This window comes from Scyliorhinus canicula, chromosome 18 (genome assembly GCF_902713615.1).
Source record: "Scyliorhinus canicula chromosome 18, sScyCan1.1, whole genome shotgun sequence".
Taxonomy (NCBI): domain Eukaryota; kingdom Metazoa; phylum Chordata; class Chondrichthyes; order Carcharhiniformes; family Scyliorhinidae; genus Scyliorhinus; species Scyliorhinus canicula.
The window spans coordinates 34,268,632-34,285,046 of NC_052163.1; the positions used below are offsets into that span (position 1 = coordinate 34,268,632).

Sequence of the window (16,415 nt, forward strand, 5' to 3'; positions counted from 1 at the left end):
ACCTTTTACCAGAACTTGGAAAAGTTTGAAATGCAAGAGCTTTTAAGCAAGTGAAATGTGGAAAACAAATAAAAAGGAAGTGTGTGGTAGCATGGCCCCTTTTCAGGAGCGATCCTTCGCTGGCTATATGACCTGCCCGGAACCTATATCACATATCACTCGTGTATAAAGTTAACAACCAGCTTTACTTGCTTATCTTGGTACAGAGTCCTAGGAGGGACATTTTTGTTAAGGACTAACCTGAAAACCTTTTGCTCAGCTTAGCGTCCTGGAATCAAATATTTTGTCCAGACAAACCTGGACCCTCCCATTAGCTACATCAATTGCACACAGCAACATTTTGTCTCTTGTTACAGGATGTGCCTTGAATCTTTTAGCCAGGGTCAAACTGTCACAACATTACAAAAGCTCTCTATCTGCAAATAGGTAAAATTGCTTTTAATATTAGCAAAACACCTCCCCTGCAAAAACCATTGATTACCTCACTTTTAATCACAGCTCTAGCAGACATACTGTTTGTATGTATTTTAACCTAGGTTTTAATAATATTACTACAAAAATACAAACTATAAAATGAGACAATCTCTTATATTCATTACATTGAGTTCTGCCAGGGTCACTCAGCTACTGATCTAATTACAGCCTTGAATCAAACATGGCCAAAAGAGCAGAACTCCAGCTGTGATGTGAGAGTGATTGTCGTTGATATCAACGTGGATTTTGGTCGAGGGAAGCATAAAGATGCCCTTGCAAACCTGGAATCAGTGGGAATCAGGGAGACACCACTTGGCTTGCTTCAGTTTTCCCTGGCACAAAGAAAGATGGTGGTGGTTGTTGGAGCTCAGTAACCTCAGTTCCAAGACATCGCTGTTGGAGTATCCTAGGCCCATTCATCTTCAGCTGCTTCATCAACGACCACCCCTCCATTATATAATCAGAAGTGGGGATGTTTGCTGATGATTACACAATGTTCAGTACCATTTGCGACGTCTCAGAGATTGAAGCAGTCCATATCCATATTCAGCAAGACCTGGACAATAATAAGGCTTGAGCTGACAAATGGCAAGTCACGTTCGCACCACACAAGTGCCATGCAATGGAAATCTCCAACTAGAGTGAATCTAACCATCGTCCCTTGACATTGCCGAATCCCCTGCAAACAGCATTCTGGAGGTCACCAGTTACCAGAAACTGAATTGGATTAGCAATATAAATACTCTGGCTCCAAAAGCTGGTCAGAGGCTCAAAACTATGTTGGGCGTAACTCACTTCCTGACTCTGCAAAGTCTATCCACCATCTACAAGGCACAGTCAGGAGTGTGATGGAATATTCGCCACTTGCCTGGATGAGTGCAGCTCCAATAAACTCAAGGAGCTTGACACCAACCAGGATAAAACAGCCCACTTGATTGGCACCTCATCCACAAACATTCACTCGCACCACCACCAATGCACAGTGGCAGCAATGTATACCTTCTATTGGATGCACTGCAGGAACTTACCAAGGCTCCTTAGACAGCAGCTTTTCAATCCACGACTATATCATCCAGAAGGACAAGGACAGCAGATACCTGGGAACACCACCATCTTGATATTCCCCTCCAAGGCACTTACCATCTTGTCTTGAAAATATACTGCCCTCCTGGATCAAAATCCTGGAATCCCCTCCCTAAAGCACTGTTGCACCTGCATCAATCACGTAGATTTCAGTGGTTCAGGAATTTAGCTCTGCGCCACCTTCTCAGGGGCAATTTGCGATGGGAAAGAAATGCTGACTTAGCCAGTGATGTCCACATCCCATCAATGAATAAATAAGAGTTGATGAAAGGTTATTGAGAAGATCAAGTATAAAAAGCACTTTGAAACATCTAGGCTGGTGAAAGTGTTATGTAGTCTGAGGGGGGTGTCCCACCTTTTTAAATGGGCCACTTAACATTTTGTTTCTGAAATTCATGTTCCAGGATTTTAACCAGGGACAGTGAAGGAACAGTGATATAGTTCCAAATCAGGATGGAACATGACTTGGAGGGGAATTTTCCATTACATTGCTGCTTACAGGCAGTTCACAAGACTTTACAGTCCTTACCATTTGTAATATACAACAGATATGAATGAGTTTGATGATATTTTATAATTAGGTGCTTAACCTATTTAGTTCGTATAAAAATATTTATGGCTGAGAAATCTGATTGTAGTGAAGGGAACAAAGAGACAAAATTGCAGCAGAGAATTGTTTCTGTAAAATATGCTGATAAATATTTTATATCCACCTAATAGGATAATTCAACAATTTTTCTTTGAATCTAGTTTATTCCTGCATGGCCAATGGGGAAGCGTATAGTACTAAGTGCTCGACGTGCACTGCATAACAATCAGATTTATTAACTATGAGTAAATGTTTAAGTTTGGGGTCAAAGGGGAACTGAGGATGAAAAGCCTATCACAAATGGCTAAACTGTATCTTCTTAAAAAAAAAAACTTTTTTCTTATGAAGTTAGCTTTAAGTTGAAGCAATATGTGTGAAGCAATACTCAGCACACTGAACTGACTTTTCTTTACATTTTTAATAAATTTAGAGAACCAATTCCTTTTTTTCCCCAATTAAGGGGCAACTTAGCGTGGCCAATCCACCTACCCTGCGCATCTTTGGGCTGTGGGGGTGAGACCCACGCATATGCAGGGAGAATGTGCAAACTCCACACCCGACAATGATCCGGGCCGGGATCACACCCGGGTCCTCAGCACCGGGAGGTAGCAGTGCTAACCACTGTGCCTGAACTGACTTTCTAAATATATATGCTTAATAAAGTCACAAATCAGGCCAAGACAATAGACTTTTAAATACACTATTCAAAAACTGGGCCAGCTCTTTGCTTTTGACACAAATGACTTTGTTCAGTCAGATATTATTAAAAACGAACAATAACATTTTGCTCATCTACAATTGCAACAAAGATAAACTCTTAAGCAATTTGCAGTTTTCATTATTACATATTAGCCTACAATGCAGCAAACCTGATTGGAAAGAGAATACCTTTAGAAAATTTAGAACTGCAAGTAGTTCCAATGGTCTGGCATGGGCTGCTGAAATGCTCTTCTGCACTGCTTAGCTTTTTCTTGAGGCATTAATATAGTGATTACTTACGGAACATGGTCATGTACTGTTTCGGGTTGAGATTCCAGTGGCCCCAGTTTGTTCGGTAACCATGGAGGTTTGCATAATCGTCAAAATTGTATGCCGGCTCTGTGCCAAACGTATCGATCACCCGGATCCTGCATCTAAAGATCAAAACAAAAGTGTAAAAAGCTAATGCTGGATATGTGGAACCGAAGTGAAAACTCTGCAGAGTTTTTCTGAACTGCTAAGCATGTACACCTTCATCAACAACACTTTCATCAGGGACACCAAAGAACACATCACCGATATTGCAGTTCAGGAATTATCACTGCATGTGCCAGAGCAGTGTTTTTCAAACTTTTTTCTGGGGACCCATTTTTACCAACCGGCCAACCTTCGGGACCCAACCCGGCCGACCTTCGCGACCCACGCCGGCCGACCTTCGTGACCCACGCCGGCCGACCTTTGCGACCCACGCCGGCTGACCTGCGCGACCCATCATTTTCCCTTACCTTGTTTGTTGCTGACAAAAATGGAGGAAATGGTTTTGGGTCCCTTTGGCCCCAATGGTCCCTTTGGCCCTTTGGTCCCTTTGGCCCCCGAACTTGAAAAGAAAATGCGACCATATAAAAAAGAATGCGGTCGCACTGCATTTTGCGCATGCGCACCGATGATCGGGCACGCATGCGTAGTGCGGCCGAATTTTATTGATCTGTTCCTGGCAATTTTGAAGGTCGCTCGCAGCCGGCATTATTAAAAGCCAGCTGCTGCCTCTGTTGCGGTGAACTTGCGCGATCGGGAGCGCTGCGACGGACGGCTCCGTGACCCTCCCGACACCTGCCCGCGACCCACCCGCGGGTCGCGCCCCTGAGTTTGACAATGCCTGTGCTAGAGAATATTAAGAGACTTTAGTTCCCCTCAGTGGAATACAAACCACAAAACCTAGCTCAAATAGTTCATGTCCGCCTGGAAAATGGTTCTTTGCGTGTTTCTTATGTTAAAAAGTACAGATAAAGCTTTCCTTTTCTGTCTGGTGGATCCAGAAACTTGTATGGCGAAGGATTAGAACGTGTAGATGTACAAAGGGACCTGGGTGTTCTTGTCAATAGGTCACCTGAAAGTCAACATGCAGATGCAGCAAACAATATCGCAAGATAGTTTGAGAGGAAGAATAGTGAAATCAATTGTATAGAAATATAGAATATAGGAGCAGGAGTAAGCCATTTCCCATCGAGCCTGCTCTGCCATTCAACTTGATCATGGTTGATGCTCAATCAATAGAACACTGGTTAGACTGCACCTGGAATATTGCCTGATGTTTTGGTCCCATTACCTTCGGAAGGATATTATTTCTATAGAAGGAATGTTTTTGTTCCAGCGATGGCAGGATTGTCTTGTGAAGAGAAATTGGGGAAACTGGGCCTGCATGTCTGAGAGTTTTGAAGAAAATGAGGCTATCTGAATGAAACCTAAAATTACGACAGGGTAGATGTAGGTAAGATGTTTCCCCTGGTTGGGGGAATTTAGAACCGGGGACACAATTTTAAAAAAAAGAGGGAAGCTACTTGTGTATCTTTGGACTTCTCTGCCCCAAGGGTTATGGAACTCAGTCATTGAGTATTTTTGAAGCAGAAATGACAGATTTTTAAATAGCAATGACATAAAGATGATAGTGTGGGAAAAAGGCATTCAAGTGGATGATCAGCCATGATTGTAATGAATAGAGGAGCAGGATCGATGGGCTGAATGGCCTACTTCTGCTCCTATGTTTCTATGGATTATCCATCTCGACCTTCCCCTGAGATTCCCAGCATCATAGGTGCCAGTCTTCAGTCAATTCAGAATCAAGAAACATCTGAATGCACTACATATTAAAGGCTATTGGCCTAGATAAGTGTCCCTCAGGGATCCGTGTTGGGCCCACAATTGTTCACAATTTACATAGATGATTTGGAGTTGGGGACCAAGGGCAATGTGTCCAAGTTTGCAGATGACACTAAGATGAGTGGTAAAGCGAAAAGTGCAGAGGATACTGGAAGTCTGCAGAGGGATTTGGATAGGTTAAGTGAATGAGCTAGGGTCTGGCAGATGGAATACAATGTTGACAAATGTGAGGTTATCCATTTTGGTAGGAATAACAGCAAACGGGATTATTATTTAAACGATAAAATATTAAAGCATGCCGCTGTTCAGAGAGACTTGGGTGTGCTAGTGCATGAGTCACAGAAGGTTGGTTTACAAGTGCAACAGGTGATTAAGAAGGCAAATGGAATTTTGTCCTTCATTGCTAGAGGGATGGAGTTTAAGACTAGGGAGGTTATGTTGCAATTGTATAAGGTGTTAGTGCGGCCACACCTGGAGTATTGTGTTAAGTTTTGGTCTCCTTACTTGAGAAAGGACGTACTGGCGCTGGAGGGTGTGCAGAGGAGATTCACTCGGTTAATCCCAGAGCTGAAGGGGTTGGATTATGAGGAGAGGTTGAGTAGACTGGGACTGTACTCGTTGGAATTTAGAAGGATGAGGGGGAATCTTATGGAAACATTTAAAATTATGAAGGGAATTGATAGGATAGATGCGGGCAGGTTGTTTCCACTGGCGGGTGACAGCAGAACTAGGGGACATAGCCTCAAAATAAGGGGAAGTAGATTTAGGACTGAGTTTAGGAGGAACTTCTTCACCCAAAGGGTTGTGAATCTATGGAATTCCTTGCCCAGTGAAGCAGTTGAGGCTCCTTCATTACATGTTTTTAAGGTAAAGATAGATAGTTTTTTGAAGAATAAAGGGATTAAGGGTTATGGTGTTCGGGCTGGAAAGTGGAGCTGAGTCCACAAAAGATCAGCCATGATCTAATTGAATGGCGGAGCAGGCTCGAGGGGCCAGATGGCCTACTCCTGCTCCTAGTTCTTATGTTCTTATAACATAGCAGCAGGAGTATTGAAGACATGTGCTATCCTATCGAGCCTGCTCTGCCATTCAACTCGATCATGGTTGATGCTCGGACATGCAGGCCTAGTTTCCCCAATTACTCTTCACAAGACAATCCTGCCAGCACTGGAATAAGTCTGGCAGATCTTTGTTACATTCATTCGATAGAAATAATATCCTTCCTCAGGTAATGGGACCAAAAACAGACGGAAATATCTTGTCCAGGCATGACCTGTCCACAAACACAGGACAAATCCAATCCGGCCAATTACTGCCCTATCAATCTATTCTTCATCCACAACCTAAACATTCACTTCTTCCACCATAAAGTACCTTTGCCTAAGGCATTTTGTATCTTATACAAGACACACTGCAACTCCTCAGCAAGGCTCCTTCGATACCACCTTCCAGATAAGAAACCTGGACAGCTAGAAGGAAACGGGTAGCAGGTGCATGGGCACACCACCACCTGCAGGTTTCTCACCAATCCACACAGCATCCTGACTTGAAACCAATGTACATCGCCGGCCCTTTACCAGGGAGTCAAAAATATGAACCGCTTTCCTAATAACCCTGTTAGTGTACCCGCACGTGTTTAGTTGCAGAAGCTCAAGAAGCCGGCTCACTATCACCTTGTCAAGCGGAATTATGAATGGACAACGAATGCTGGCCTCACCAGTGACGTCCACATATTATGAAAGAAGAATAAAAAATTAATCCTACTGCAGTCACTTCAATTTATAATCTGAGACAAAAGATCAACAGTTTCTTGGGATTACCATGCTTACAGCACCTGAAAGGAATTGTGTTTCCCATGGCAATATTTAAGTCACGCCATTCATATTTTCTGTAGGCAGGAAATGTTTGGCATGTTTTCTGCATCATTGCAGATTTGGAGAGGCGCGAGGCAACTGATTTTGTGTATAATCAGTTAACTTCGAACTGAGGTTTCCTGCAGAACGGAATAGAATTCTGAATGATATTCTGATAAGTATGAAAACGACAAATCTGACACATTATTGCCAAGAAATAGGGTTGGGCGCCTCCTGTAAATGGGCACTGCAAATCCAAAGCTAAAGTAATCTAACTGTGCCATCGTAAAATTAGGCCATTTCTCTGCTAATATTTTCATAGCAAGAGCAAACAACATTGAAATATATTTCTGCATAACTTAGCCTTTAAAAATTGATAAATGCACAAGCTACAATAGAACATAGAACATTACAGCGCAGTACAGGCCCTTCAGCCCTCAATGTTGTGCCGTCCTGTGAAACACCTCTAAAGTCCCTCTACACTATTCCCTTATCGTCCATATGCCTATCCAATGACCATTTGAATGCGCTTAGTGTTGGCAAGTCCACTACTGTTGCAGGCAGGGCATTCCACGCCCTTACTACTCTCTGAGTAGAGAATCTAACTCTGATATCTTTCCTATATCTATCTCCCCTCAATTTAAAGCTATGTCCCCTCATACTGGACATCAGCATCCAAGGAATAAGGCTCTCACTGTCCACCCTATCTAATCCTCTGATCATCTTGTATGCCTCAATTAAGTCACCTCTTAACCTTCTTCTCTCTAACGAAAACAGCCTCAAGTCCTTCAGCCTTTCCTCATAAGATCTTCCCTCCATACCAGGCAACATCCTTGTAAATCTCCTCTGTACCCTTTCCAATGCTTCCACATCCTTCCTATAATGTGGCGACCAGAACTGCACGCAATACTCCAAATGCGGCCGCACCAGAGTTTTGTACAACTGCAACATGACCTCATGGCTCCGAAACTCAATTCCTCTACCAATAAAAGCTAACACACCGTACGCCTTCTTAACAACCCTCTCAACCTGGGTGGCAACTTTCAGGGATCTATGGACATGGACACCGAGATCTCTCTGCTCGTCCACACTACCAAGAATCTTACCATGAGCCCAGTACTCTGTCTTCCTGTTATTCCTTCCAAAATGAATCGCCTCACGCTTTTCTGCATTAAACTCCATTTGCCACCTGTCAGCCCAGCTCTGCAGCTTATCTGTAACTTGTAACACCCTTCTGCACTGTCCACAACTCCACCGACTTTAGTGTCATCTGCAAATTTACTTACCCATCCTTCTACGCCCTCCTCCAGGTCATTTATAAAAATTACAAACAGCAGCGGCCCCAAAACAGATCCTTGTGGTACACCACTAGTAACTGGACACCAGTCAGAACATTTCCCATCAACCACCACCCTTTGCCTCTATCAACTAGCCAATTTCTGATCCAAACTGCTAAATCACCTTGAATCCCATGCCTCTGTATTTTCTGCAATAGCCTACCGTGGGGAACCTTATCAAACGCTTTACTGAAATCCATATACACCACATCAACTGCTTTACCCTCATCCACCTGTTTGGTCACCTTCTCGAAGAACTCAATTAGGTTTGTGAGGCATGACCTACCCTTCACAAAACCATGTTGACTATCTCTAATCAAATTATCCTTTCCAGATGATTATACATCCTTTCTCTTATAAACCTTTCCAAGACTTTTCCCACAACAGAAGTAAGGCTCACTGGTCTATAGTTACCGGGGTTATCTCTACTCCCCTTCTTGAACAAGGGGACAACATTTGCTATCCTCTAGTCTTCTGGCACTATTCCTGTAGACAAATATGGCATAAAGATCAAAGCCAAAGGCTCAGCAATCTCCTCCCTAGCTTCCCAGAGAATCCTAGGATAAATCCCATCTGGCCCAGGGGACTTATCTATTTTCACACTTTCCAGAATCGCTAACACCTCCTCCTTATGAACCTCAAGCCCTTCTAGTCTAGTAGCCTGTATCTCAGTATTCTCCTCGATTACATTGTCTTTTTCCTGTGTGAATACAGACGGAAAATACTCATTTAGCACCTCTCCTATCTCCTTGGACTCCACGCACAAGTTCCCACTACTGTCCTTGATTGGCCCTACTCTTACCTTAGTCATTCTTTTATTCCTGACATATCTATAGAAAGATTTAGAGTTATCCTTGATCCTACCTGCCAAAGACTTCTCATGTCCTCGCCTGGCTCTTCTTAGCTCTCTCTTTAGAACCTTCCTAGCTAACTTGTAACTCTCAAGCGCCCTAACTGAACCATCACGTCTCATCTTTACATAAGCCTCCTTCTTCCTCTTGACAAGTGTTTCAACTGCTTTAGTAAACCATGGTTCCCTCGCTCGACCACTTCCTCCCTGCCTAACAGGGTTATTGGGTTTTTGAACAAAGTATATTTACCGTTATGTACACAGAATAAGATATATATATAGAAGAGAATGACACACACAAACATATAAAAAAAAATAATAAAAAATAAATAAAAAATAAAATAAAATAACTGGTGAGGTATTTTGCACCAGCTCAACAGCAGCAACTCTGTGCAATTGGCAATATGATTTATAACACATGAGTTGGCATCTGTTTGTGGGGGTGTGGGGGGGTGTAAACAGGGAAGGGAGATATATATTTGGGTGCCGGAGAAACAATTACAGAGGGCAATACGTGAATGGGTCTGGTGTTGGTGTTGTCACTTGCTTCTCCCGGACGGATTTCGCTGCCCTTGTCGTCTCGCGCTCACCTCCGCTTCAGCCGTGCCTCCCGCCTTTCGCCTGGATTTTCCTTGTTCTCTGTTCCTGTCAATGCCAAGTTTGTTATCGTTTTCCATGCCCTCCTTTTGGCTATCATTCCCCTGCCTCCCCCCCACCTCTCTGGTTCTCCTCTATTGTTCCCTGTCTCTTCACTCTTCCCCTCCTCCCCCTCCTTCTGCCGCCTTCCCCCCTCCTCCACTCCTGTGGTTCACCTTTCTTTCCTCTTAGGTTTTGCTGTTCTCCCCCCCCCCCTCCCCCCCTCCCCCAGTCTATCCCTCCCTCTCATGCCTTGGCTACTTTCCCCTGATTCTTGGCCACCCGGCTATTCTTCCTCTTGTTCGTTGGCCACAAACAGGTCCCGGAACAATTGGGTGAATGGCTCCCACGTTCTGTGGAAGCCGTCATCTGACCCTCGGATGGCGAATTTGATTTTCTCCATTTGGAGAGATTCCGAGAGGTCGGACAGCCAGTCTGCAGCTTTGGGTGGTGCTGCTGACCGCAAGCCGAACAGGATTCTATGACGGGAGATCAAGGAGGCAAAGGCAAGGGCGTCCTCCCTCCTCCCCAGGAATAGATCTGGCTGGTCTGATACCTTGAAGACAGCCACTTTTGGGCATGGCTCCACCCTCATCCCCACAACTTTGGACATTGTCTCGAAGAAGGCTGTCCAGTACCCCTCAAGTCTGGGGCAAGACCAGAACTTACGGGCGTGGTTGGCCGGGCCTCCTTGGCACTGTTCATATCCATCCTCCACCTCCGGGAAGAACCTACTTGACGGGTTCTTGTTAAGTGGGCTCTATGTGCCACTTTTAGCTGCGTCAGGCTGAGCCTTGCGCATGTAGAGGTGGAGTTGACCGTACACAGCGCTTCCCTCAAGAGTCCCCATCCTATTTCAATCCCCAGGTTCTCCTCCCATTTCTTTCTTGTTGTGTCTAGTACGGTGACGGCCCTTTCTACCAGTCAGTCAAACATGTCGCTACAGTTCCCTTTATCTAGGATGCTTGCGTCCAGTAACTCTTCAAGTAATGTCTGTCGTGGCGGTTGTGGGTACATCCTTGTCTCCTTTCGTAGGAAGTTTTTGAGTTGCAGGTACCTTCGCTCGTTCCCCCTGGCTAGCTGGAATCTCTCTGTCAGTTCATCCAGTGTTGCGATCCTGCCGTCCGTGTATAGGTCCCTGACTGTCAGTGTCCCTCCGGCCTGTCCCAACTTTGTGAAGGTGGCGTCAGTCAGTGCTGGTGTGAACCTATGGTTGTTGGAGGTGGGAGCTTTGTCCGACATTTTGATAAGGCCAAATTGCTGCCGTAGTTGGTTACAGGACTGGAGGGTGGCTATCACCACCGGGCTGCTGGAGTGTTTTTTGGGTATGGATGGGAGTGCCACTATGGCGAGGGCCCGGAGGGAGGTCTCCATGCATGAGCCCTCTTCCACGCGCACCAAACCAGCTTCTGGCTCCTTGATCCATCCCCTCATTCGCTCGGCCATCGCCGCCCAGTGGTAGAATTGTAGATTTGGGAGGGCAAGCCCCTCCCGGATTTTGTTTTTTGCAAGACCTTCTTTGGGATCCTAGCATTCTTCCCCCCCCCCCCCCCCCATACGAACGCCATGATTAGTTTGTCTAGTGCTTTGAAAAAGGCCTTGAGGATGTAGATCGGGATGGATCTAAGTGGGAAGAGGAACCTGGGCAGTACGTTCATTTTGATCGTCTGGACTCTCCCCGCGAGGGAGAGTGGGAGTGTGCTCCATCTTTGCAGGTCCTTTTTTACTTCCTCTGTCAGACTGGTGAGGTTCCATTTGTGGATCCCTTTCCAGTCATGGGCTATTTGGATCCCCAGGTAGCGGAATTTGTGTCGGGCTTGTTTAAACGGCAGTCCCATTAGTGCTGCCCCACCTACTTGAGGGTGTACCGGGATGATCTCGCTTTTGCTCATGTTGAGTTTGTAGCCCGAGAAGGCACCAAACTCTTTCAGGTGCGCAATGATTCCGTCCATGCTGCTTTGTGGGTCCGAAATATGGAGGAGCATGTCGTCTGCACAGAGTGAGACTCTGTGCTCTCTGCTGCCCCTTCGGATCCCCTTCCAGCTTTTTGCTGCACTGAGCATAATTGCTGATGGCTCGATCGCTAGGGTGAATAGCAGCGGGGACAGTGGGCATCCTTGTCTGGTGCCCCTGTGCAGCTGGAAGTATCGGGAGTTAGAACATAGAACATAGAACACTACAGCGCAGTACGGGCCCTTCGGCCCTCGATGTTGCGCCGACCTGTGAAACCATCTGAAGCCTATCTGACCTACACTATTCCATTTTCATCCATATGTTTATCCAGTGACCACTTAAATGCCTTTAAAGTTGGCGAGCCTACTACTATTGCAGGCAGGGCGTTCCACACCCCTACTACTCTCTGAGTAAAGAAACTGCCTCTGACATCTGTCCTATATTTATCACCCCTCAATTTAAAGCTATGTCCCCTCGTGTTGGTCATCACCATCCGAGGAAAAAGACTCTCACTGTCCACCCTATCTAACCCTCTGACTATCTTATATGTCTCTATTAAGTCACCTCTCAGCCTTCTCTTCTCTAACGAAAACAACCTCAATTCCCTGAGCCTTTCCTCGTAAGACCTTCCCTCCATACCAGGCAACATCCTAGTAAATCTCCTCTGAACCCTTTCCAAAGCTTCCACATCCTTCCTATAATGTGGTGACCAGAACTGCACGCAGTACTCCAGATGCGGCCGCACCAGAGTTATGTACAGCTGCAGCATGACCTTGTGGTTCCGAAACTCAATCCCCCTGCTTATAAAGGCTAGCACACCATATGCCTTCTTAACAGCCCTAGTAACCTGGGTGGCAACTTTCAGGGATTTATGTACCTGGATGCCGAGATCTCTCTGTTCATTTACACTACCAAGAATCTTGCCATTAGCCCAGTACTCTGCATTCCTGTTACTCCTTCCAAAGTGAACCACCTCACACTTTTCCGCATTAAACTCCATCTGCCACCTCTCAGCCCAGCTCTGCAGCTTATCTATGTCCCTCTGTATCCTATAACATCCTTCAACACTATCCACAACTCCACCGACCTTCGTGTCATCTGCAAATTTACTAACCCATCCTTCTACACACTCTTCCAGGTCATTTATAAAAATGACAAACAGCAGTGGCCCCAAAACAGATCCTTGCGGTACACCACTAGTAACTGAACTCCAGGATGAACATTTGCCATCAACCACCACCCTCTGTCTTCTTTCAGCTAGCCAATTACTGATCCAAACCGCTAAATCACCTTCAATTCCATACTTCCTTATTTTCTGCAATAGCCTACCGTGGAGAACCTTATCAAACGCCTTACTGAAATCCATATACACCACATCAACAGCTTTACCCTGATCCACCTGTTTGGTCACCTTCTCAAAAAACTCAATAAGGTTTGTGAGACATGACCTACCCTTCACAAAACCGTGTTGAGTATCGCTAATCAACTTGTTCTTTTCAAGATGATTATAAACCCTATCTCTTATAACCTTTTCCAACATTTTACCCACAACCGAAGTAAGGCTCATAGGTCTATAATTACCAGGGTTGTCTCTACTCCCCTTCTTGAACAAGGGGACAACATTTGCTATCCTCCAGTCTTCCAGCACTATTCCTGTCGACAAAGACGACATAAAGATCAAGGACAAAGGCTCTGCAATCTCCTCCCTGGCTTCCCAGAGAATCCTAGGATAAATCCCATCTGGCCCAGGGGACTTATCTATTTTGACATTTTCTAAAATTGCTAACACCTCCTCCTTTTGAACCTCAATTCCATCTAGCCTGGTCGACTGAACCTGAGTGTTCTCCTCGACAACATTGTCTTTCTCCAGTGTAAACACTGACGAAAAATATCCATTTAATGCTTCCCCTATCTCCTCTGATTCCACACACAACTTTCCACTACTATCCTTGATTGGCCCTAATCTTACTCTAGTCATTCTTTTGTTCCTGATATACCTATAGAAAGCCTTAGGGTTTTCCTTGATCCTATCCGCCAACGTCTTTTCGTGTCCTCTCCTCGCTCTTCTTAACTCTCCCTTTAGGTCCTTCCTGGCTAACTTGTAACTCTCAAGTGCCCTAACTGAGCCTTCATGCCTCATCCTAACATAAGCCTTCTTCTTCCTCTTGACAAATGCTTCAACTTCCTTAGTAAACCACGGTTCCCTTGCTCAACAACTTCCTCCCTGCCTGTCAGGTACATACTTATCAAGGACACGCAGTAGCTGTTCCTTGAAAAAGCTCCACATTTCGATTGTACCCATCCCCTGCAGTTTCCTTCCCCATCCTATACATCCTAAATCTTGCCAAATAGCATCATAATTGCCTTTCCCCCAGCTATAATTCTTGCCTTGCGGTATATACCTATCCCTGCCCATTGCTTAAGTAAACATAACCGAGTTGTGATCACTATCACCAAAGTGCTCACCTACATCTAAATCTAACACCTGGCCGGGTTCATTACCCAGTACCAAATCCAATGTGGCCTCGCCCTTTGTTGGCCTGTCTACATACTGTGTCAGAAAACCCTCCTGCACACACTGCACAAAAACTGACCCATCTATAGTACTCGAACAATAGTATTTCCAGTCAATATTTGGAAAGTTAAAGTCCCCCATAACAACTACCCTGTTACTCTCGCTCCTGTCAATAATCATCTTTGCAATCCTTTCCTCTACATCTCTGGAACTATTCGGAGGTCTATAGACAACTCCCAACAGGGTGACCTCTCCTCTACTGTTCCTAACCTCGGCCCATACTGCCTCAGTAGACGAGTCCTCAAGCGTCCTTTCTACCGCCGTAATACTTTCCTTGATTAACAATGCCACACCCCCTCCTCTTTTACCAACAAGTTGGTGTTGTTGGTTCGCATGCTCGCCATGGGAGCGTTGTATAGGAGTTTTACCCAGGAGGTGAACCCTGTTCCAAGCCCGAACCGCTCCAGTACCGCTATGAGGTATTTCCATTCAACCCTTTCGAAGGTATTTTCTGCATCTAGGGAGACGATCACCTCTGGTGTTCTCTTCCCGGATGGGGTCATTATCACGTTCAGCAGGTGCCTGTGCTCGAGGTTAGCTGCCTACCTTTGACAAAGGCCACCTGGTTCTCTGCGACCACCTTTGCACGCAGTCTTCTAGCCTTTTGGCTAGGATTTTGGCCACTACTTTGGCATCTGAGATGGGTCTGTATAACCCACATTCCGCTGGGTCTTTATCTTTCTTAGGTATCAGCAAGATTGAGGCCTGTGCTAGCGTGGATGGAAGTGTGCCCTTAGCCAGCGAGTCTGTGAACATCTCCCGCAGGTGCGGGGCCAGTGCTGTTGCAAATTGTTTCTGGAAGTCTTCTGGGAATCCGTCCGGTCCTGGCGCCTTCCCCGTCTGCATGGCGCTAATGCTGTCCATGATCTCTCCCAGTGCTAGTGGTGCTTCCAGGTCCCGTTTTCTGCCCTCCCCCACGACTGGTATGTCCAGTCCATCAAGGAACCATTTCATCCCAGACTCCCCCACTGGGGGCTCTGAGGTGTACAGCCCTCGGTAGAAGGCCATGAAAGTTTTGTTGATCTTTTCAGGTTCTGTTTCTAATGTGCCTATGGTACCCCTGACTTGTGCAATTTCTCTGGTGGCTGCCTGCTTTCTCAGCTGGTGTACCAACAGGCGGCTGGCTTTGTCTCCGTGTTCATGTAGGGTCCCACGTGCCTGGCGGAGTTGGTGCACTGCTTTCCTGGTGAAGAGCAGATCAAAGTTCCTTTGTAGCTCTTTCCTCTCCGCCAGGAGTTCTATAGTCGGGGCCTTGGACTATTTACGGTCTACCTCCAGTTTGGAGTTGACCAGCTGTAGACGCCCATTCCTCACTATCTCTTCGAGCTTTGAAAGCGATAATTGCCCCTCTTAGTACGGCCTTTAGCGCTTCCCAGAATGTGGGGGGTGAGACCTCCCCGTTCTGGTTGTTCTCCGTGTACTCTGCTAAGGCCTGCGATATCTTTTCATTGAAGGCCTTGTCAGCTAGTAGGGAAATGTCCAACCGCCATGTGGGGCGTTGGGCCCTACCCGTCTCCAGCCTCATGTCCATGTAGTGTGGAGTGTGGTCGGATATCACATTTGCGGAGTATTCCACTTTGTCTATCCCCGGAAGCACCATTTTACCCACCACAAAGAAGTCAATTCTGGTGTATATGATGTGTACTGGGGAGAAGAAGAACTCCGCCTGGCCCTCGTCCCATAGCAGGAATGGTAGGTTTGTCCCACCCAGCCCTTTCGTACCCGCAGTCGGTCCTGCTCTCTCAGGTGTGTCTCTTGGAGGAAGTCTATGTTGGCCTTCATATTTCTTAGGTGGGTGAGGACTCTGGATCTTTTCACTGGGCCGTTGAGTCCCCTTACGTTCCAGGTGACTACCCTGGTGTGGGGCTTCAATCCCCTCGCTCCTGTGGGATTAACCATACTTACCTGCCCCTTCCCTCCGGGGTTTCCCTTTGTTAGGGGGCCGTCCAGGATGGCCGCTGTCACTGCTCTCTCCATTCGGCCGGGTCCCTGAGCTCCGGGATTTCCCTTTGTCCATGGGGGCACCCGACATGGCCGCCCACTGTGCGTCCACCATGCAGGTAGTCCCCTGCACTCTGGGGTCTCCCTTCGCCCAGACACTGTACTGGGTGGATGCTTGCAGCGATTCCTGTTTCGAGCCCTTGTTTGTGGCACTTTGTAGCCCTATTGTTATTCCCTTTCTAGCCTTGTTTGTCCCTCCTTCCCTGTG

General features: G+C 46.2%; 1 protein-coding gene across 3 annotated transcripts in view; it reads right to left on the reverse strand.

Moving 5' to 3' along the window:
* Positions 1–16,415, reverse strand: part of LOC119953757 (alpha-1,6-mannosylglycoprotein 6-beta-N-acetylglucosaminyltransferase B-like) — a 1,231,367-nt gene that overhangs the window by 164,944 nt on the left and 1,050,008 nt on the right. For all 3 annotated transcript variants that reach the window (XM_038778343.1, XM_038778342.1, XM_038778344.1), the window contains one exon: positions 3,146–3,279. In XM_038778343.1, the coding sequence (XP_038634271.1) occupies positions 3,146–3,279 (134 nt within the window). The remainder of the gene's footprint in view (positions 1–3,145; positions 3,280–16,415) is intronic.